Source organism: Rhipicephalus sanguineus, chromosome 6 (genome assembly GCF_013339695.2).
Source record: "Rhipicephalus sanguineus isolate Rsan-2018 chromosome 6, BIME_Rsan_1.4, whole genome shotgun sequence".
Classification (NCBI taxonomy): Eukaryota; Metazoa; Arthropoda; class Arachnida; order Ixodida; family Ixodidae; genus Rhipicephalus; species Rhipicephalus sanguineus.
The window spans coordinates 173248336-173272467 of record NC_051181.1 but is presented as its reverse complement, the minus strand read 5'-3'; the positions used below and the strand labels follow the sequence as shown (position 1 = coordinate 173272467).

The 24132-nt window shown below is 46.9% G+C and overlaps 1 protein-coding gene across 1 annotated transcript in view; it reads left to right on the top strand.

Moving 5' to 3' along the window:
* LOC119397065 (spidroin-1) overlaps window positions 1-20772 on the top strand; it is a 55431-nt gene extending 34659 nt beyond the window's left edge. Inside the window, exons 2-4 of the mRNA XM_049417316.1 lie at window positions 16258-16609; window positions 19346-19492; window positions 19535-20772. Coding sequence (XP_049273273.1) covers window positions 16258-16609; window positions 19346-19492; window positions 19535-20757 — 1722 coding nt within the window. The 3' untranslated portion in view covers window positions 20758-20772. The remainder of the gene's footprint in view (window positions 1-16257; window positions 16610-19345; window positions 19493-19534) is intronic.
* Window positions 20773-24132: the final 3360 nt, after the last annotated feature.

Here is a 24132-nt window from a genome sequence, read left to right as displayed (position 1 = left end):
GCGAGCGCACAGGACCGAGAACGACAGCTGCAAAGTGAGCCGACGTAGTCGTGAAGGTGCGGGAAAAGAAAATGGCAGCGGACAATGAGCTCCGCCCGCCAAAACCTCTGGACGTCGCGTCTCTCAGCCCCAACGAGTGGGAAGATTGGCTCCAATGCTACAATTGGTACGCGACAGCGGTGCAACTGAACAAAAAACCGCCGGAAGTGCGAGTCGCCAACTTCATGTCCGCGATCGGGTCCGAAGCGCAGAAGATTTACAAGACGTTCGCACTGAGCGAGGCGGAAAGCAAGGATGTCGAAGCAGTAAAGGCGAAGTTCAAAGAACACTTCACGACGAAGATCAACCCCGCCTATGAGCGGTACAAGTTCAACAAGATGACGCAACAAGAAGGCGAGACCTGTACAGATTTCCTGACAGCAGCGAGGTTGCAAGCTAACAAGTGTCAATTTGGAAACCTGTTCGACGAGCTCCTGAGAGACCGGATCATCGTAGGCATTTCAAACGATGACGTCCACAAAGAACTTCTTGGTGACACGACCATCGACTTGGAGAAAGCGATCCATTTGTGCCGAGCAAGTGAACAGGCGACGCTACAGCTGAAAGAAATGTCAGCAAAAGAAAACAAAACAATGGACACGATCAACTCCAAGAAAAATAGGAGCCCGAGTAAGCATACAGAATTCAAAACGCATTGCAAGTACTGCGGATACACACACCGCCGAAAAGAGTGCCCAGCATACGGCAAGACCTGCACTGCCTGTCACAAGGTAGGCCATTTTGCTGCGGTGTGCAACTCGAAAAAGCAAAATCAGTGAGTCGTAAGTGCTGTGGAAAAGCAAGACTCGGACAGTGATGAATTGTACGTCTCAGCGCTCAGAACTGCAACCAACCACAAAATGTCAAAATGGCAATAGACAGTTCGGTTTAGAAGCGGCAAGACTATCACTATGAAGCTGCATACTGGTGCACAGTGTAACGTGCTGCCCAAACAAAAGGCAAGCAAAGTGGGCTTGAGGACGACACCTTCAAAGATAAAGAGCCTTGTCTCCTATACCAGCCACAAGCTTTCTGTCGTGGGAGAAGCCCAAGAACTGTGTGAAGTTAGGGGGCAGAGAGCAAGACTGACATTTATTGTTGTGGATGCACCATTCACACCTGTTCTAGGACAGACAGCATGTGAAAGTCTGAACTTGGTGAGGCGTGTACGCTCGATTGAAACAACGAAAGATGAAGACAGTATATTTGAAGGGATAGGCTGCATCAAAGACTATGTTTATGAAGCTGACATCGGGGAAAGTGCAGCACAAAAGCTGGAAAACAAGCCGCCAAGAAAGGTCCCATATGCCTTGATGGATGAGGTAAAGGAAGAGCTCAACAGCATGGAAAGGCGAGGAATAGTCAAAAAGGTAATGAAACCAACGCCATTCTGCAGTAAAATGGTGGTAGTTAAACAGAATGAGAAACTCAGAACCTGCCTAGACCCAGTCGAACTTAAAAAGTGTTCAGGAGACGACATTATCCGCTGAAACCACTGGAATAGGTAGTTGCCCAGATCCAAGGGTCTACCCATTTCACACTACTGGATTTGAAAAAGGGATTTTGGCAACTAAAAGTCTCAGAGAAGACGCAGAGCTACCTCGCATTCAGTACGCTGTGGGGAAAGTACTGCTTCACAAGAGTGCCGTTCGGAACAGCTACAGCACCAGAGGTGTTCCAACAAGTAATAAGCCAGCCACTGGAAGGTCTCCGAAACGTGGTGAACTCCATGGACGACATCTTGGTCAATGCCCAGACCAGTGAAGACCTACGAAAATATACAGACGCTGTCCTGAAAGTGCTGCGAGAAGCAGGAGCCAAATTAGATCCAGAAAAATATGTGTTCGACCGGTCCACAGTGAAGTTCCTTAGTCATGTGCTCACACGAAAAGGACTGCGAGTTGATGAAGAAAAAGTGAATGCCATTGACAGGATCGGTGAGCCAAAGAACAAGGTGGAGCTGCTGAGGTTGCTGGGAATGCTACCATACTTGAAAAGTTTGTTCCAAACCTGAATGAAAAAATCACAGCCTTAAGAAAACTTGTCAAACAAGACGTCGACTGGCCGTGGACGGAGGAACAGAGCACTGCTCTGCAAGAAATTAAAAAAAAAAGCTCTAAAAAAGGCTCGAACATTAGCCTACTACGACGTGAATGGAGACATGACAGTATCGGTTGACGCAAGCGTGACAGCGCTAGGTGCGGTGCTCCTACAAAAGGCAAAACCAGTGGTGTATGCCTCAGTAGCACTGATTGCAGCACAACAGAACTATCCGCAGATAGAGAAAGAGGGCGATTCGTTGGGCAAGTTGGTGATCCATAATGTTACTAACAGCGCAAAAAAGGACGAAGGACCAGGAAGAGCGCTTCAGCGCTTGTCTGTGTTTCTTCCTGGTCCTTCGTCCTTTTTTGCGCTGTTAGTAACATTAGAGAAAGAGGCACTGGCCATAAGGTACGGATGTAAAAAGTTCCATCAGTACATATATGGAAGACCCCTAATTGTGCAGACTGACCACAAACCACTGGAAACAATCAGCCAAAAGCCACTGGGAAAAGCCCCACCACGTCTCTAAAGGCTGGTGCTTGATGTGCAGCACTACGCACCAAAGATTGTCTACAAAAAAGGCAAGGAAAAGGCAAAAAAGGAGGATGATCTTATTTTTAGGTCTGGCGATCCCATGCCGCCAATTTCCCACAGGGTGGGTGCCCTCCCAAGCGACTATGAACTTCGTTCTGCCGAGCACGAGCCCGGAAGTGCGCTTGTACCTATTTCACCGGTAGGTACCCGGCGGCAGCAGTTCTCTGCCTCCCACAGCAGCGGCGGATGCTCAACTATTTAAGGCTGTGGTGGGTTAAGGTGCGCCCAGGGGTCTTCACAGAACTTTATGGGGCCACCTTTCGAGATGAGTACCCATTCACAACCGAGCGCCAGGTAGGTGTACGCCTCTACCCATTAGGAAAAACCGGTGGGCTCCCGGTCGGCACTGGGCGCACCTTAAATCTATTTATTTATTTATTTATTTATTTATTTGTTTATTCAGATACCGTAAAGACCCAGGAGGCATTACATTGGGGGGGGGGGATACAGTGAATGTGGGAAATAAGCAAAATATACACTGAACAATGAAATAAGTAAACATATAAAATGGTGTAAAAACAGCTACGTGTGACAGTATTATACTACGTCAAAAAAAAATTCGGCAGATCCCACGTACCGTGGGAGTCGACATTATGCGAAGCATGCGGGGGGTAGGTGACTGTGGCGTGAGTTTTTTGCATAGCGACACGTTGCAAAATGACGCTAAAGATATGTATAAATTTTATACGCGCACACACACACATATATATATATATATATATATATGTTGCAGAGCCTCACATGTGTTATATAACCAATTGTTTACGGTTGGGTAACGCTGCCAAAGGCAACGTGGGTATTACCAACATCAGAAGCGATAAGCTGATATGTAGTGCTTCTACGTGTCCCGAGAACGCACGCACGTTTCACGAACCCGTGTGCATGTGTTCAAGAAGTTCTTGAGAGTTCTTGAACAAGGGCATCATCACCGTGATCAGTGAGCACCAGCAGCTGGTCATGACTTGTTATAGGATCCGGTCGTGATCGTGGTGACGAGGGGTCCATGTGTAGTGAAGTATGTGGTATAGTAGAGCTGTTAGAATTCGTGGATACCTCGGTCCAGGGTGTCGGAACGAAATGTTTTTCGTTTCGGTTTTAGTTTCGTTCCACCGCAAAAAGTTCCGTTCCGTTTCTGTTCCGGAACGAAAAAAAAATGTTCCGTAACGGTTCGTAACGGTTTTTTTTGTATGCAAAAATTTGAAGTTAAGGTAATCATAAAAAAACAATCGATTTGTGATGCAGTTACTTGCCCTCCTTTTTAGAAAGCGGGACAAGGGCGAAAGACGTTGTTCAGAGGAGCGGAAGTAACTGTACCACGAATTCCTACCAACCAGCACAAACCAGTATTAATTTCAAAGTCGTAGTATTTCTTTTCTCAAATGACGAACATGAATTTGTTTAGTGGGCTCAATGCTTTGTGTCAAGGGAGTGAGGACGATCTCAGAAGGAGCACGTCATTGAGAGTACTCTATGATGTGCAAGACCGCTGTTCTGATAAAAAGATCGCCAGGCCTGCGCGGAACACGCATCACAGTCACAGCGAAAGCTGGAAGAGCGGACTTTGTAGAGCCCGTTGTAGAGTCTCTTGGGGCAACTAATACAAGTACACATGCAATGTACACACCACGCCATAAATCATCGCAATTTTTCTGAAGTAACGAGTTCCCGCTAGGCCATTTTTCGTCATTCTTCGGAGAATCGTGGTACCCGCTACACATCTGTAAGACAATATGTGCACTTTGTGCTGTGGCTGATGATGATGAAGAATTATGGCTGAGCAATTTGCAGTGGGTGGGAAGCAGTGTTGCGGAATGGGCGCCTCCATTCCATTCCAATTCCATTCCGGGGAATTAGAACTTGCCGCAATTATACTCCTTTCAATTCCTCAGAATGAAAAAAACTTAGCCCAATTGGACTCTGGGAATGGCCGGGCATTTCGATTCCATTCCTGCAATTCTTCAACGTAGGAAAGGCATCTTGATAGTTTTATCGAGTTAAGAATGAACGCCCCATAAAGCTGATGTCATCAGATGCATTAAAAACTGCAAAAGTACGCAAAACACGTTACCAAGGTCGAGGGATAGTAGCTTGACGGCATATCTCGTGCAGTACAACCATCCTACTAATTCCCATAGGGACAGTTCTCCCGCTACTTATAGTATTTGCATGGTGAGCATGTTCGAACGAACGGTGGTGTTTTAATATTGTTTAAGCTTAAATGTGTTAATGCTAAAATGACGACATAGCGTATTTTTATGCTGACAAAAGTAGTATTCAAGAAGACTACGCAGTTTTGTCACACGTCTGAGCGGTCGTGAATATGGAGAAACTAAGATTTGGTTAATGGGGAACAAAACCCTGTAGATCTGTTGGTATTAGATGGAACAGTGCACTGCTCGGGCACCTTGTGCATTTGCATCGAATACGGAACACTGGGCCGCACTGCTCGTCAGCACTAACGCTTGTCAAGCGCGCCTCGCAAGCATGGATGGGGTGAGGAGAACTTTCTGTACTAGCCTGTGCGCAGGTATGCAATGCCTTCCTTGTAGCAAAGGTTATTTACGTGTGTGAGGTACTAAACTGCTCGTGAGGTAAAGATCAGGCTGTGCATAGAGTATTCGCCACTTTCGTGTGGGGGTATCAATGGAAACCAGCGCGCAGGGGTAATTTGTTTCTCCCTTCGATATCTGCTGGGATAATGCATTTGTTTGTACACTAACTTATGCATCGGTTTGTAGCAGGCGCGTTGCTTATAAATGTACCATGCTTGTAATCAGCCAAGCCATTTTAGCAATGCTGCTTTATTGTTATTTTCGAGGCTCTGACTTACTAATGTTTGAAGTTTCAAAAACAGCACGTACACCAAAACGTGCTCTATTTTCGGAAAAAGACGTAATTCCATTCCCATTCCATTCCTTCAAGCGTTGTCCCCATTTCGTTCCCGGGGTCGCGAAAATGTGGAATGATTCCGGAGTCATTCCAATTCTGGTGGGACAACTCCGCAACACTGGTGGCAAGCATTAAAATACACACTCTTTGTGCTATTAGCGTTGTGTGATGACTGGTTGTTATTTTACTCTTCTGCCACGTTATATTACATATGTTAACACGATTCACTGCCCGACATGACGCCTGTATAGGGTATTTTTTCCGAAGGAGTTACAAGCACCAGCGTGGCACTGTGGTGGAAAACCCGACTGCCACGCTGAGGGCGCGGGTTAAACTCCCATCCGATCCTAGAAATTTGTTTGTCATTTAATTTTTTCTTATATCACGTGATAGTGGTCACGGACAATGGCGGCGGCGGACAACTATGGCGCCAAAATCAGCTGTTGTGGTCTCATAACAGCTTTAACTGTAACAAACTTCAGCGCCGACAACGCCCTCTTCACTTTGGCCTGCGTGACAGGGGCGCAAAAGCCCACTTGCGTTAATATAAATATCTCTGGTTGCCACTGTTTTCGTTTTTCGCACGATTTGAAAGTATATTTGCTTTGGAATTCCTGCCTGAGGTACGCACTAATACTGTATTCAGAGATAGGCTCACATTGCATGTGGTTAGTTGTTCCGGATTGCGAAGTTTTCTCGTGAACCGAAAAACGATTGAAAACATTTCGGTTTCGCTCCGGAACGAAATAATCGATAAAGTTTCGGTTACGTTTTCGTTCCGGTCAAAAATATTGTTTTTTTCGTTTTTCGTTTTCGGTTTTCGTTTCGTTCCGACACTCTGCCTCGGTCATTGTGTCGACAAATTGTCTGTCGATAGAGCCGGCGACATGTCGGAACCTGAAGTCGCCATTCTGGTTGGTGAGGTATAGGCCGTCGAGGCTGGTAGGCCTGGATAGTGCTACGTAGACCAACATCAGCGGATGGTGTTTGTCGTATTCGTAGACTACCTGGGCGTATGTGGGCTACGTAGCGTAGTCTACAAAACGGCTGTCAATCAATCTGACATCATCCTCGGTCAGCATGAGGCCATCGCCCAGCGTCGTAAGACATGAAGAGGACACTGCGGCGTTCTGGTGGACGAAATGGACCTTACGGGGCGGTGATGTGGACATCATATGTAACTTTCGGTAATGTATTCCTCCGGGATCGAACAATGCTTCAGTATAGCTTCCTGAGTAATAGAAATACAAACATAATGTTTATTAGACTGCTATAAAACCGGAGCCAGCACTGGAACTACAGACGTTAATCTGATATGACGCCTGTATCGTAGGAGTACAAATCGTAAGAGTATCATGTAGTGTTTATTGCTTCCTTGTAAAATTAGATAGCCAGCACCACAACCAAAATTCCCGTTGCACCGATATTACGCCTGCGTAGGCTGTTTTTCCAAACCAGTTTATAGACCTGGCGTGGCTCAGTGGTAGAATACCTGATTGCCACGTAAAATGCTTGGGTTCGATTCCTGCTGGGATCCTAATTTTCATTCTTTCCATTCATTGAGTCAACACTGCCGATGTTGGTTTTCCTTAACGCTCTAGCATTTAAGTTACCAATGTCTGTTCTCGCCGTTCCTGGGTAGATATAAACTGTCAATCCCCTGTGGCGCATACCCGTACACCGCGGCCCGTGGTCAACGGGTATGTGCCACACGTGTCTAGTGGAAAGGGTTTGACGACGTACGCGAGAGGATTTTAACGTTATTCATGTCATGACCCGGCAGTCATCTTCGTCAAATGCTCTTACCCTCCCATGCAAATTTTGGTCTACACCAAGTTAAGGGGGCGATCATGAGAGCACCCAGACGTAGGCGGCTAGATAGATAGATAGATAGATAGATAGATAGATAGATACGTAGATAGAAACGCTCAAAGTGCCAGAGGTTCGCTAAGAAATGCTTCGCATTTAAAAAAGAACAAAAAGAAAAGAACATAAGCGAATCAGTACTAGTGATTCGAGGATAGCTTCCATTTTGCCCTAGAAATGACTTTAGACTAGTCACAAATGAGTCATGATTCACAATGCGTATAATATCAGCAGCAAGAAGATTCCATTCACGAATGGCGGGGACAAGTGGCGAGTGAAAGAAGAGATTAGTGCGGGTGAAATTAGGTTCAATTGGTGATCGAGTCGCGAAGATATATGACGAGCTGGCCTGATATTGAAGATATTGTGGGATGACTGATTGAAGTGAAGCTTATGAAAGAAAGACAATAGTGTCAGCAACCTGCGATTTTCTAGAGGAGTTAAATTGAGTGAAGATTTGATTTCAGTTACGCTTGATGTTCATAAGTAGTTTTTTGCGATGAAGTTAGCAGCCTTATTTTGTACCGACTCCAGTTCCTGTTTGAGGTAGGCCTGATGCGGATTCCAGATGAAGGAGGCATATTCGAGTTTTGAGCGTACTAACGTTTTATAAGCAAATGTTTAGTTTCTGAGTTCGCCGGATGCGAATTTCGCCTTATGAAGCCAAGTGAAGTGATCTGGATGCTTTACTAACAATTGCGTCTATATGGGCGTTCCATGACAGGCCTGATGACAAATGAACACCAAGGTATTTTATTGTAGATACAGAGTCTATGGGCATGTTGTTCAACGTGTAGTCGTATAACACGAGGTTAGCCGTTGTCCCGAACGTGATAGGTTTTGTTCTGTTTGCGTTAATTTGCATTTGCTAATTGTTGCACCATTTACTAAGATTTTCAAGGTCATACTGATGGAAGCTGGTGTCCTGAGCATTACTGATTACTGATTTGCCTCTAAATCACGCGGTCATCCGCAAACAATCTAACTGTGAAATGCATACCATTACTAATATCGTTAATATAAACTAAAAGCGATATAGGCCCGAGTACGGAACCTTGCGGTACTCCAGATTTTACGTGAATTAATGAAGACGAATGGTCATTAACGAAGACGGATTCGTATCGATTGGCTAGGAAATTGGTAATTCACCTAACAACTTTTGTATTTATGTTAAGACCTGTAAGTTTATGAACAAGCTGCAAGTGAGGAACCTTGTCAGAGGCCTTGGCGAAATCAACAAATATAGCACCAATTTGAAGCAAGCAGGGAACAGTGATGCAAGTCATTAATTAATTCGAACAATTGCGTTTCGCAAGAACGACCATGCAAAAAACCATGCTGATTGATGAAGAAGAAGTTATGTTCTGTAAGAAACTTCTTGAGAGCAGATAAAATAAATGTTCTAGGAGTTTGCAACAAGTACTAGTTAAAGATATTGGTCTGTAATTTGAAGGGTTAGACGCGTCACCATATTTAAACATAGGAATAATGCGAGCTTCCTTCCAGTAATTTCGGACGCATCCCGTGTTGATAGACTGCTGGAAAAGTGCGGCCAAAATGTCACATATTGCAGGTTTTGTCATGTTGAGAAGCTTAGGGCAGCTGCCATCAGGACCAGGAGCGGCATTAGTTGAAAGACGATCGATGCAAGAATGTATCCCTTCCGGGGTGATAGTAATGTCGAGCATGCTTGAATGCAAAATGGGGACCTCAAGGCCACTTAGAACAGGGGCCTCATCCGTGAAAACAGACGAAAAAAACTCGAATTCTGCAGCAACACGTGCCGCCTTCAATCTTCGTCAGATGCTGATAGTTTAGCTTTAGAATATAAACGTTTCTTTTTATTAATAGTGCGTTTCACATGCGTCGTAAACCAAGCGCTTTGCGTGCAGGTGGTCATTTTGATTCTAGGAATATGTTTTTCTTTAAGCGTGATCAATTTGTCAAGAATGAGTGCCCAGTTTGTGTTGACGTCGCGTTGGTGAAATGATTGCAAAAGGTCGATGGAAAAGGCGGAAAGGTCAATGATAAACCCCTCTACATTCGCCCTGCTGTAAGCAAATATAACTTTCGCTGTGTCTTCACGCTTTTGCTGAGCGCATACGAACTCACAATGCAAGATATTGTGGTCGCTGACGCCATCCAAAATATTTACCGAAACATTATTTGGTTCCGTATTTAATATAAGGTCTAAACGCGAATGATTACGAGTGGGAACAGAGACGATGACAGCACGTCAAGGAAATGTTGGCATTCACGTTCTCTTGTGCCATCCAGGGGTCTGCATGGTTGCCATTCAATATTAGAATAGTTGAAATCGCCGGCAAGAAATATTGGCGATGTTGGGTACTTGTCTTGCACAAAACTTAATAATAATATCTGGGGTTTAACGTCCCAAAACCACGATATGATTATGAGAGACGCCGTAGTGGAGGGCTCCGGAAATTTCGACCACCTGGGGATCTTTAACGTGCACCTAAATATAAGCACACGGGCCTCAAACATTTTCGCCTCCATCGAAAATGCAGCCGCCGCGGCCGGGATTCGATCCCGCGACCTTCGGGTCAGCAGCCGAGCGCCATAACCACTAGACCACCGTGGCGGGGGATTGCACAAAACTTAGACTCATTTAAGTAATCAGGAAATTCGTGAGACTAATCAGGTGGGCGATAGCAGACCCCAATGACACAAGTGGTACGTGCGGGCAGACAAAGAGCAATCCATAAAATTTCGAGGCAGGAATTGGTTTCAATAAGGCAAGCTTCCAAACTATTTCTTACCGCGACCAACACACCGCCCCCTCTCGATTGAACCATATATCTTTCCTAAACAACAAAAATTCACGAGACAGGGACTATTCATGATCAGAACTGTCGAGTGACGACCAGGTTTCAGTGCCTAGAACGATGTCTGCCGAACGTGACTCAACATAAGAACACAGGTGATCCTGCTTACGAAACAGACTGCGAAAGTTTGACACAAGAATGGACAGATGCGTACCACAGCGTTCCCGCTTGCGTCACTGGGTTTTCACGGGGACTTGACGCTTCGGTAGGGCAGTTACTTCGTTAGTGGTATGATACAAGGCATATATCGTGTTATCTAGTAGAAGCTTATCAAATAGAAGTTTGAATTTTTCACCGCGTTACGTGTGGAACGAGCGAAATCTCGGAGCTTCGATCTTCCTAATCAGTTGCATTCTCGGCGAAAAGTCTTCTTCAATCCACATGCGAGACGATTGTAACTTTTTCCATTTGAATGCATTTTTCAGTACGTTAGTTTTTTTCTTTGAAGTTGAGGAATTTCACAATTATTGGCCGAGTATGGCCCGGTCTTTTCTGTCCTATTCGATGAGCACGTTCAATTTCACCAGCTGCAATCCCTAAGTTTTTAGAAACGAACTCATTTACAAGCCCTTTTGCTTCCTGCCATGTCTCCGAGTCTTGCTTAACGATTCCTTTAAAGATAAGGTTATTTCGGTGCATTTTTTGTTAAGGTCGTCTACCACCAAAGTGGAGTGTTACGACTGTCTGGGTTCTATGCTTTCCAGTTTGTTGCGGGTGTCAAGGAACTGTCTACCACTCAGAATTTTTTTTCTGATTGTGGTGAAAATGAGAAGATCGTTCGTCAAATCGGCGGCAACGAGCATGCTTTCGCCCTATAAAAAAGGAATTATATTTTCAATTTTATGTTGTAAATCGTGCAAGAACGACCGCTAGCGTGACCCAACAGCGATGTGGTCAATCTACTGGTAGGACAAGAAATCCTCGCAGGTAGACTCATTTTGCTTAAAAACAAACATGTACAACTTGAAATTGTATTTTACCTACTTGAGGCAGCTTTCGGTTGCGTCAGAGGGTAATTTTTTGCTCTTTTTTTCTCACGCATCCAAAAAGGCACACGGTGGCGCTGCTTGCGGCGCCGTCCTCGATTTCGTCTGCTTCAACTTATGCGCTATGCCATGCAGCCCTCCGCGCTGGTCGTACTGTGCCGCTGTATTGTTGTTAGAATGTCTCACACGTGTTGCGCGGTGGTGACGTGCATTTATCGTATCTTGTTGATGACTCAACTTGGCTTGGATTGCGGCAGCAGTGCTAAAATAAACGCATAGGCTGCGATTACAGCAAAACAAGTATTCTGTAATCGTATAGTATAGCGCTTCATTTAACCACTAGCGCGCTGAAAAAGACTTACATTCATTACATTCGTGTTCAGCAAAAATAAAGTAATCCTACAGAAATCACATCTGCTTTCGGTTTTAATTTTTACCGGCACCGTCTTCGATTTCGTCTGCTTCAACTCATGCGCTATGCCATGCGGCCCTCCGCGCTGGTCGTACTGTGCCGCTGTATCGTTGTTAGGATGTCTTACATGTGCTGCACTATGGAGACGTGCATATATCGAATCTTTTTGATGACTAAACTTGACTTGGATTGCGGCAGCAGTGCTAAATAAACGCATAGACTGCGATTACAGCAAAACAAGTCTTCTGCAATCGTATAGCAAGGCTTCATTTAACCGCTAGCGCGCTGAAAAACACTTACATTCATTACATTCGTGTTCAGCGAAAATAAAGTAATCCTACAGAAATTACATGTGCTTTCGGTTTTAATTTTTACCGACACTACAGTCGTCATCGCGTCCACGAACAAGTGTTGTGGGCATGTTTCACGCCAATGAAAGAAGACCGAATGCAGATCGAAAAATCCTGTTCTAAAAATTTCTACTCACTTTCCAGAGAAACCGATGCAGGGTTGGACGCATCAGACGGTACACTTTCTATTGCGGTACAAAACAGAAAAGCGATGAAGCAGGGTAGACAGTCCCTTTAAGCATCTGAACTACCTCGTCCGTTCCGGGGGATCCTTCTATTTTGGAAAAACGCCTCTTTATTTCGGTTATGTTCGTTTGGACGTCCTTTACTTTCTCTAAGATGTCTTTCTCAAACTTTTCGCTAGACGCAGCCATATACCTGACAATGGTGATAAGTTGGTCGACCTTGTCAGGGCCAGGGTTCAATTCGACGTCTCCCGCGCGAAGCAACAGGTGCGCTACACAAAACAACACAAGAGAAATCTGCCCCGCAACGCAAATTTTAGCACAGACGGTAGCCGGGCGCAACCACACAATGGTACATGTTCGCTTTACTCTGCCGCTACAGGCGAAGCGGCTAACACGAACGGGATATGTGCAGAGGTCTATACCCATAACAAACAAACACAGTTGGGATTTGCAGCCGAAAAGACAACTACACGAGCTTTGTTGGCAAACACACTCACCTAAAATGTACCAAAAGAGGCTTGGTCAGCGACAAGAAGTTGGCCGCAAATCCCGCTCGGAAGTTGTCGACGCGTCTTCCTATAGTTGGTGTGAGGGCGCTGCGCTCGGCGATGAGTGCGCTTGCGCTTTGTTGGTGCGCAAAGTAGCAGCCGCGATGACCACGAGGCGGGATATAAGGCCCGCGTACGGTGATGCACTGGCCCGTTGCAGATGGTGTCCGAGATCGCGTACAGCGCAGGCTTCCCGATGCCCTTGCTATCTGGCTTGAAAGCTAAAATGTACCAAAACAGGCTTGGTCAGCGACAAGCAGGTGGCCGCAAAAAAAAAAAAAAAAAAAAAAATCAGTTTCATCAACAGAGCCAAAGAAACAGTCCACTGGCCTGGAATGTCACAGCAAATCAAGAGGTTTGTCAAACGCTGCGCAATATGCCAAGTAAGCCAGAAGAAGCCGCAGAAGGAGCCAATGCTAATCAAAGAGGTATCAAGTCTTCCGTGGGAGATAGTCGCAGTGGAGCTCTTTGACCATGCGGCCATGCGAGAAAACCCAGCCTAGTGATAGTGGACAGCTATTCGGGCTACATCGACTTTCAAACGCTAACGAGGGAAACCGCAACAGAGGGCATCAAAACACCAAAAGGCTGATTTAAAGGAAAGAATATGGCTTTTCAAGGGCTCGTTTTTCTTTGTTAGACACAATATTAATGAGAACTAACAACAATAATGTCAAGGCAAGTATAGGGGATGTTATTTTTTTTTTTAGTAATTACGATATAAATGTGAAGAAAGTAAAGTGGACGAAAAGATAACCTGCGCCGGCAGGGACCGAACCTGCGACCTTGGAATAGTCGCAGGTGGTCGAAAAGGTGGTCTCTCAAAATCATATCGTGGTTTTGGGACGTTAAACTTCACATATTATTATTACAGGCACACACACCCGATTAGGCAGCACTGCGCAATTGAAAGCATGAATCGGACTCACGAGCGTCAAACCGCAAGATCGTATCATTCTCTGATCATAAGGGACTGTGTACCATGCGCATCACTGCTGGCGTTTCATTCGGAGCCGATAGTACGTGTAACAAGTTTTAATGTGCCTCCAGCTCGCCCAATCTACGCTAGTTATCCGTAATAACCCGCTGGTCGTTGAAGTTATATATTTTATTTTTTCGCCAAATGTTCTGTGAACACAGGTCCACATGACTACAATTGTGAGCGGAATGAGTGTGCATTTTCGTTCAACTCAAGTCTGTTTACATAACGCTAACTTTTGAGAATAAGCCGTAAAATTGATCGCGCTTCGCTTCCAAAGCAGCGTAGACTCTCTTTTACTCGCTTGGCGGGACATTCGCGCTTTCACGTGAGCTATTTCAACGCCATCCAGCCCAGTGACTGACGCTACGAAGTCGGGGGCATGATCCTTACCGCGATGGCTCTAAATGTTAACGTTTCTTAACCTCCTGTAATGCTAGCAGCCATCTAAATAACTATCATTAGAAGAAGATACAGCTAGTAGTCGAGGAACGCCGTGCGACGCGAGCGAACTATAACGAAGATGCTGCTGTTCTAGTCAGAGCCTAGCAGACGACAAAAGCAGAATCCCCGCCTTTGCATGACCGGAGCGCCGTTCGCAGCGCCACCATCGATAGCGCACGAGGCGAATAACGTAAAACGCTTACGTTAGCGTGCGTCTCAACGCCAACGCTAAGATACTGTGCACTGCGTGGCACAAATTAGTCTTTTAGTTCAGAGGAAGGAAAAGATCGATTGAGGAGATGGCTTTCGAGTCGTCTCAGGCAGTGCATAATGGACCGCCGCGTGACTTTCTATTTCCGACCACATTTGGGGGAGGGCGCAAATACAAAACACCCTTATCAAACACAGAGGCACACAGGCAGCGTTGTGTCCTGTGTGTTTCACTGTCCCGTATTTTGCTCTGTTGTGCAGTAATGTTCATGGACCAACTAGCCCACATAAGAACCTCTGTACAAGAACAACCGTGTGGTTACATTTAGGTGCACGCGAAACACCTCAGGTGGTCAAAAGTGATCCGCAGTCCTCCAATATTTTCGTGGTTGACATCGCGGTTTAGGCACGTTCTGGCGGCGGCATTTCCTGCGCGTTCAGTTTCGATACCGTTTCGGTCGAGGCCTTGAATTTCGATTATTATTAGCTCAAATTACGTGGGTATGTCTAGGAATTCTAAAATATGGGTATGTCGTAAGTTGTCACGTCCTACAACTTTTCCATGTAAACAACTGCCCTCAAGCTAATAATTAAAACGTTAGTGAACGCTTTTTGTTAATTAATTATTTACATACAACTTTAGGTGCTCCAAAGTATTTCCGCCTCGACGTGGAAGAGTTCGTGTGCTAAGACGATGGCTGCCTGACTGTGGTAACATTTTTATGTTAAAAAATCTGTATTGTCTAAAAAGATTTACCCTGTGTTGCAGCGCAGTGGATAAAACCACGTCTTCATATATTCTGTGGCGTGATGTGCGAGTCTCCGGTGTCCTCATTTATATAATTTTTCTAGCATTTTATATTCCTCTTTGTATTCTGAGCAAGTTAAAAAAATTTTCATCGATGTTTTCTGTAGAGTGTGAAGCACTTGAGGGAGAGATGCAAGAGCATAGTAGTACACGGCTCTATAATATTGCAATAACAGTGGATGACCAACATTAAGCAGCTGTGCAGTATTATACGAGTAAACACTTACCGTTTCGCATGCACTATATCAAAATTAGTCAATGTTCCATCGTAGATACAGCTTTGTGTAATGGTTTGCATTTCTTATTTTACACCACTAGAAATTTTAGCAATTTTAGCTAAGGAGAATTTTTTATGCTGACCCAAATACTACATCAGCATATGCTAAAGACAAAGTTGCTCACTATTGCGTGGCGAAAGAGAAATAGTTCATGAATGGAGTCTGTATGACCTATTGGTCAGTTACTAACAGGGGGGCCCATTCATGAAAAGGAAATTCACCAAAGAGTAAAGACAGGCTGGAGTGAACACGGCAGGTACTCCTAGGTAATGACGGGCAGTCTGCCGCTGTCGCTAAGACGAAAAGTATGCAATCGTTGCAAACGTCCAATTCTTGCATATGGGGCTGAAACTTGGAGGATAACAAACAAGTGGAAAACAAGTTAAGGACCACGCAGTGGAATGGAAAAATGGTAGGCGTAACAGTGAGAGATCGGAGGAGATCAGGGAACAGACATCAAGAGGGAGAAATGGGCCGGCCACGCGATGCAGGCAGCCGGTGGTCAGTTAGAGCAACGGAATGGACAAGCGCAGCGGAGGATGGCAGCGAGTTAGAGTGACGTAACTGAGCAGTTCGCAGGGATAAAATGGAATCGGTTCGCACAGGATAGGGCAAATTGGAGACCAGTGGGCATTAAAAAGGCTGACAATGATGATGAGAAGAAACTTCCGACAAGCTCTCAATAACGTATAACGGTCATATATTTTGGCTATTCAGTCTTGGCGCCGGAAAATAGCAGCTGCTGTCGAGCGACATTCTCGCTGCTGTTTGTTGCAGTTCGTGTTGGCGCTAATGCTGGGCGCCGCGTCGGCCGGTGACGACAAGGACGACGACAGCTTCTCCATCGGTCTGGGTGTGCTGTCACCTTCGTACCGCCAGAAGATCGGCCCCGATGGAAACACAAAGGTGGACTTCAACCAAGAGAAGGACGGCTTCTCCTTCTCAGTGAGCAGCGGCGAGCCGAACGCCAAGACGGCGTCGGGTGGGGTAAAGCCCTACTCGCACATCACCTTCAGCCAGCAGTTCCAGGACCCAGCCGCCAAAAAGCACGCCGCGGCCGGAGGCGCCGAGCTGCAGCAAGTTGCCCAGCACCAGCCCGCACACTACGCGGGCCAGCAGGGACACTACGGTACGCACTTTGCTTCATTCCAGGCTTCCGAATGAGTGGGCCCGTTTCCAAAACTGTATCTACGCATTCTTTCATTCGAAATAGTCCACGTAAAGGCTATGCTGCAGTTCCAGTTCGTGTAATGCAACTCAGCTTTGGTATGGGTAGCGTATGATGTAACACCACGCAGGGCGGCAAGCATGGCAAAGTTGGTGTTTCCATCTTAGAAGTTGGCATTATGTATTTTACTACGTTAGATTACTCCCACAGCATAACAGTATAATGTTGGTAATTCCGCCCAAAATCGCACCATAAAAGTAGGCAGTTCTGCAGCAGTTACGGCACATAGATGATCAAGAAAATTAGCTTAGTTACGGTCAATAATACTTAATGCAGGGCTAGTTGGTTACTAGCATTTCGAAATGTGGTTACTGCGCCAAGGAAGATGAAAAGAAATACAAACTACAGGGAACGGTGATATAAGCAGCCTTATCACTATAGACCGAATTTTAGGCAAATGCATATTTTGTTCCTTGCGCTCCTATCGCGCCACTTTAATATATGAGCATGAATTAGTTAGTTAGTTAGTTAGTTAGTTAGTTAAATTGGGTTTAATGGCGCAAAAGCAACTGAGGCTAAGCTGCGCCAGACACAGGGTGTTTTGTAGTAATCAGGAAACTATATGTAATTCTAAAGCCTACGTAAGAAGCCGCTGTCTTTTAGGAAATCGATGACATTTGACAAGGAAACCAGTGCATCATCTCCTAGAATTAGACTCGGGTGCATAGGTATCTGATGTTTGTATAGTTCTCTGAAGTACTTTTTTCTTTCTGTTTCGCCATATGGGCACGTGATAAGGATATGTACAACTGTTAATGGCTGCTGGCGTTTTTCACATTGCGGTGTGTCTTCCTTTCTAAGCAAAAAGTTGTGTGTGAGGTGAGTGTGCCCAATTCGAAGTCTGCATAGAATAACCTCAATGAACCGTTGCTGATGATGGCACGTCTTCCATTCGCCTATTGTGGGCTTCCCCAGATGAAGCTTTTTAGTTGTACAGGAGTCCGACTGTTGCTGCCATTTCGATAACACCGCTAAGCGGATAGCACGCTGGCTATCTTTGTAGGGAATATTTATGTTTTTAATGGCTTTTTGTGCTGCTAGAGATGCACATTCGTCTGCCTTTTCATTGCCTGGGATCCCTACGTGACTTGGGACCCAACAAAAACGGATGGTCACACCAATGCTGTTTAAAACAATCATGTTTAAAATATCACCGATTAACGGTTCACACTCAGATTTTAGATTTAGCGCCTGTAGTGCACTTAATGAATCAATGTATATGACTGCTTTTTTGTGTTTACCTGTGATGATTTTTTGCACTGCTTCCCGTGGTTAATTAGTGGTTAAGAACGGCTTTTATAGTGTTTTTATAGATCCTATAAATGCCTATTTTTGGCGTTCTTGCCTAAATGCTTAAAAATGCCTATAAATGCCTATTTTCAAGTTTGTAGCTCATATTAACACTATTTAGCCTTAAGTTTCGCTCCCGGGTGCAGTTTGAGACCATTATCCATGTTACCGCGCGAAATTGACTATTCGGAACTATGGGGTTCAAGCTAGTCCTCTAGTTCAACCAACCCCCGCAAACAACCGCTAGCAGCCGTGAAGTGGGACACGCCGGCGAGCATTCGCCGCCGCTGAGATGTGGCGCGAGCGGTTGGCGAATGCGAGACCGTGGAGAGCCATATCAGCGGAAAGGAGAGTGAACAGCAATAAAAAGAAAGAAAAATGTGATGGGCACGCGACTTTTGTTTTTGTAATTTACTTGTAAGGTACGTGTTCAATGCGTAGCGTAGCCAGAATTTTTTTTGTAGGATGGGTTCAATCATACTTTATGTATGTTCGTGCGTGCGTTGTATGAGTGCGTGTATATAAACCCACGCAAAACTGAAATGTTTCGGGGAGAGGAGGGGGGAGGTTGAAACCCCAAACCGCCCCCCCCCCCCCACTTGGCTAAGCCAGGGTGTTCACTGCGAGGGAAGAAATTGGCTCTACACGATTCGACCCGGCCAATAGGAGGAATCCCTCTCTTCTGGTCTTTCAGCGATTTGGCTATCGGCTCCTGCTCAGCCCTTCTCAGTCAAGCCAAGAAGACACCCAGGAGTGTGTTGATTCGACAGTGGACACTTCACTCACCGTGCAGAACACGGGAGAGACCGTGATCTGCGAAGTGTGCGGGACAAAGCACAATTGCGCGGCTATGTTCATCTGTTGCCACCTTTGTACAACCTTAAGCAATAGCATTTTCGTTTTCCTGTAGTGGATACAGGTAGCGCACGTTCTGGCTTGAAATTATTTGTGCTTATGTAAAAATTGATTGTGCCTATATTTAGGGCGTTGGCGACCTAAAACGTTCTTTTGCCTGCCTATTTTTGGCGCCTAAAACGACCTTTTTTAGTGCCTAAAAGTCCGGCCTCTACTTATCACGTGATCTGGCAGCACCTCGTGTCGTGGCCTTTGAAAATTTTGTGTGAGCTGCGTATTTCCTCGTATACAGTTAAGCCTGCGCGACAAAAGCAAACATACTAGGTCAACGCCGGTACATGAAGACCGCTGCTGAAACAGCCTTTGCGCGAGAAAGACATAAGGACGATGCCCTTTTTGAAGGTGGTCAGGCTGCTGCTTTCAGCACTGCCTGCAATCATTACCAGATACACGCCGATCTGCAGCAGTTCATGCCTTCTACCCTTTCTGCAGGAACTCAAGCCGGTAGCCCTGGAGCAACCCAGTACGCCGGAGGTGCATCCCAGTACGCCGGAGGTGCATCCCAGTACGCCGGTGGGGCGCCGCAGTACACCGGTGGAGCGCCGCAGTACGCCGGTGGAGCACCGCAGTACACTGGCGGTGTTTCTCAGTACGCTGGCGGAGCGCCGCAATACGCCGGAGGAGCTGCCCAGTACGCGGGAGCCGGCGGTCTGGCACAATACGGTGGAGCACCCGCACCAGCAGTCCAGTACGCGGCCGCACCGCAGCCCACAGGTTACGGAGGCGGCAACTCCCTGGCTTCATTTGGCGGCTCTGGGTACGGCGCTGCAGTGCCGCAGCTCGGCGGGGCATTCAATTCGGACCAGAACGCTGCCCTGGCAGCCGTACAGCAAGTGCTGAACGCGGAGCGGCAGCAGCAACACGCCGCTCCCCAGGCGCAGGCGTACACGGCGCCTCAGGCTCAGGCTTACGCTGCGCCACAAGCCCAAGCGTACGCTGCGCCACAAGCCCAAACGTACCCTGCACCCCAAGCCCAGGCGTACGCTACGCCACAGGCCCAGGCATACGGTGCGCCGCAAGGCTTCTCTCTGCCCCAGCACCTTTTCGCAGCGGCACCGCAGCAGTCTTACGCTGCGCCCCAACGGTCGTACGAAGCTCAACAGCAGCAACAGCCGACCTACAGCGCCGGGGTTCACGGTAGCGGGCAGGCCTTGGCTTTCGCTTATGGCGGTGGAGGGGCCCCTGGCGCCGCCGCTGGCTACGCTGGAGGCTACCAGCCGCATAGCGGATACGCCGGCGGGCCTACGGCCGCCGATACGGGTTCCGACCCTAAGTACGGTGCCCACATCTTTGGTCCTGCACAAGTATACGTTCCTCCTCCTGGAGCAACTGGCCAGGGTTACGGCGCCGGGGCTGCCTCCACTGTTCAGGGCGGCTACAACGGTGGCTCGGCGGCATCGAGCTACGGCGGCGCGGCGGGTGCTCCTCAGGGTGTCGCTCTGCAGACGGGCCCCGGAGGAGTCGTCACCGGCGCTGCGCTCCAAGGATACGGAGGCACTTCGACTGGGGCCTACGGCAGCGGCGCTGGCGGAGCACTGCAAGGCTACGGGCCAGGAACTGGAGCGGCTTTTCAAGGCTACGGGGCGGGAGCCCAGGGAGTCTCGTACAGCCCTAGCGCGGCCTACGGCGGCGCACAGCTAGCCGGGCAGGGAGCGCCTGGCGTTCACTATACCTCCGGTTCGACGCTCAGGCTACAGGCGGCTCCGTACGCAGCTGCTCTTACTGCAGGTCAAGGAGCGCGGTCTGGAGGATACACAGCTGGACCTGGAGGGTACGGTGCCGCTTCGTCCGCACAGCTTACGGCGTACCGGCCTACGGCTCAGCCTGGCTACAAGCACAAATGAAGCCCCTCCTGATAGCAATTGTTGAGAGAGAAACTGCGAGAGAAACGCAACAGGACGATTTCAACTGCCGCTCGCTGATGCCGCCTCGAGGCCAAAGCAACGACTCCGTATTTATTTTGTCCGCGTGACGCTGCTTGTAGTGGCGACTGTGAGATACTTTCGCTTTTTCATGCAGCGTAGGCCCGTGTAAGAGCTTTCGTTGTTGTTGTTATTGTTGTTGTTGTCTTGTTAACAAAATTTGTCACTTGCACAATGGAACGCCCGTTAGACCGGTGGTAGCCTGAGCTGACTGGCGCTCACGAGGAGCGGCACCCGGTGAAGGTATAGTTCCAACAGAATGGACTCGGAACATAGCACAACACCATTCTAGCCCATCAAGAAACCTAATTTTCAAAACTGCGCTGCGTCATGGTGTATATTCATTAGGCCAAGTTCTGTGCATGGAACCTTAGGTAACCATACTTTTTTACTACGAAATTGGGTTGCCCTAACATTCCGGAAGTTTCCCCGTCGTCACTAGCTTTGACGACTCAGTCTTTCTTTCTGTTGTTAATCTCGAGCACGCGTCAAGATCTTGATGTCAGCCCATATATTTATACATCTTCCATCGAGTCTTTACGCGATAGACAAGCTGTCATACGCTCTGTCATGGCATCATGCAGTATAACGGCCACGTGGTGCAGGTCCGTTCCTGGACATCCCCGACAAGCCTCGATATCGCGTTTGTTTCGAAGCCTCATTGACGTGAACACTGCACAGTTCGTAATTTCGCCCAAGTCTGGCACTAAAACCGCGTTAGAAATTATAATAAGTAATATGTACTTTGAGCGAAACTTTGATTTGGGCGAGTTGGTACATGCTTAGCAGGAGAAAAACAGCGCAATAAAGTACGATGACGCAGGAACACAGTCAGCGCTCGTCCAGTCTACTGTGTTCATGCGTCATCGTACTTTATTGCGCTGTTTTCCCCTGCTAAGCATGTACTTTGAGGTTGCTTTGTTTGGCTATTAGCTTAACTACGACGTAGTTAATTATACCATTTTACTCTACATTTCGCTGCGAGATCTCGGAGCAGCGTTTGCTTGCAGTGATCAAATGTGTAACATTGAGCAGTTCATTTTTTCTTTCGCAACTTGTGCGTCAACTCTATGGACATTGACCAGTATGCTGTTTTCCATGGCATACAACAGCATACTTTATACTTAATACTGGATAGCACGGCTTTAACGAAGGTTACAGGGCAGCGCTTGTCCCGTGTCAGTGTTTTCTCTGTGTTCAAGCCATGCTATCCTGTATTTATAAGTGCGAACCCACTGGCCCAGCACCGAATTTCGTTCACCCTACCTGATAATGGGCACATTCTCCCAGGGCCATCACATTCCCTGCAGAATAACAAGCAAGCAAAAAAAACAGTGGCTGATATTTCTGCTTCTTAATAAAGAGCTCCCCCTCTTTCTCATTTTTGTGTGGCTTAACCTAAGCAATGCTTAGATCGATCGTTAAACCTGTTTCAGCAGCTAAGACCATATTTACATTGTGTTTAGCTTCGTATTTTTTCTCCATCTTCCTTGAATACCTTATTTCACTTGAAGTTTACAAAATGGAAAGAAATAATTTTTTTAACCTCAATTGTAATACCGAAACTTGCGATCGTAGATGAGCTGAATCGACTGCAATGACGTTCGAAGTTTATTGATATAGGTGACGAATTCTCCTCCCTTCCCACGCTGGTTTAGACTTTGTCCCATGTTTTCGATCACCAACTCCGAAGTAGTAGATTAAAATTCTTATGGACGCGTGCCGAGTGACGAAAGCAGCCATTCCTGTGAAATCACTTCATTAGACCAGGGGCCTCAATCACGCGGAGCTTTCGCTAGCGGCCCGGCCCGCACATGTTCAAGTTCATGTTTATTCAACAATGATGTTAGTTTACAGAAAATTGTGTACAAGATTGGTAATACACAAGAAGCGCCAATGTTAGAAACTGTCAGGGGGGCTCCCATACATGATGTTAACGGGAGAAAAAGAATATACATCATTCAGTGGTTACGGTATCTCCAAAAAGAAAGAAAATGTACATGACTATCTTCGTCCCATATTTTTCCCCTTAGTATGTTCATGAGCGTTCAACCCGCAATGGACAGCTCTCCGCTCCAGAAAGGAACTCGGCGGGTAATGCCAACGGACGGGCTTCTCTTGGAATGTTCGTGGCTCAGGAGGTCATTTCTTAGTGGCCCTTGGTTGCCGAAGGCAATGTTGCTCGCCACGAGAAGGCGTCACGCCTCCTACGAAATACTTGATGTCGCCTCCCTCCCACTTCGGGAGAAAGAATTTTCTTACCCCTATATGAGATACGGCAAAGGCCTTATTCTTTCAAGCGGCTACGTTAGCTGACATTTTATTCGAACCCCCACCCCCCGGAACCAGCCTTATTCACTGTGCCGGACCTTGCGGCACTAAATTTCATGACTGAGGCCCGGTAGCTGAGGGGAGGCCCCTGCATTAGACCTTACTCACCCAGTCGATCGGCTCCGGTCAAGCCCCATGACATGCGTTATACATACAGACCGTGCATTAAGGCGAAAGCCTTGGAGACCTCATCAAACGCGAAAATTGACCGGCGTCCAGCATCGGCGGCGTCAGCACGAGTGATGCAAAAAATCGTCATTTGATGACGTCATCATGACGTCACAGATCGCCAAAACATTTCACGTCATCATGGCGTCACAGTGACTTCACATAACATGACGTCACATGGTAACGTCATCACGTGACATCCGTGCTTGGTCAGACGTGGGGCGATCACGGAGGTAGTGCAAAACCAGCCGAGGTGCCTCCGATCATGGAGGTGCAGAAAGCTTTCAAAGTGGCGGGGCAGGATCAACACATCGACTGAGAAAAAAGAAGATGGCTTTCAGCTTCGAGTAGTCTCATGCGAATGCATAAGGAACCCTGTGAGTTTTTATGCAGCGTCCGCAGGGGACTCGGTGTGCGGATCTTCCATAAACTAATCGGCGTCCGTGGTGCCGTCCACATGTCTGAGTGGCCGTCTGCTGGCGCCCTTGTTATACGTCTAGTCTCGATTCACAAGGTACTCTGCAGACACAAAGGAACTGCGCCTAGAACAACGCTGTTCAGAATGGCAATAACAAAGAGTCATTGTTACGGTTATCACCTGACTAATAACTTAATGCGAGGCACGACACAGCAACATCATTTAGTGTAAAGGGGCGCCTGTGCATCACGGCAACTCGTCGACCGGCTCCGTCGCGGCGCCTTTCTGCACCTGGACATCGCTTTGTTACTTTCAGCGTTGAGCTGGTCGAATATTTAAATGTTTGCTACACTTTGTGGTGTCTTTTCCATCACGTCATT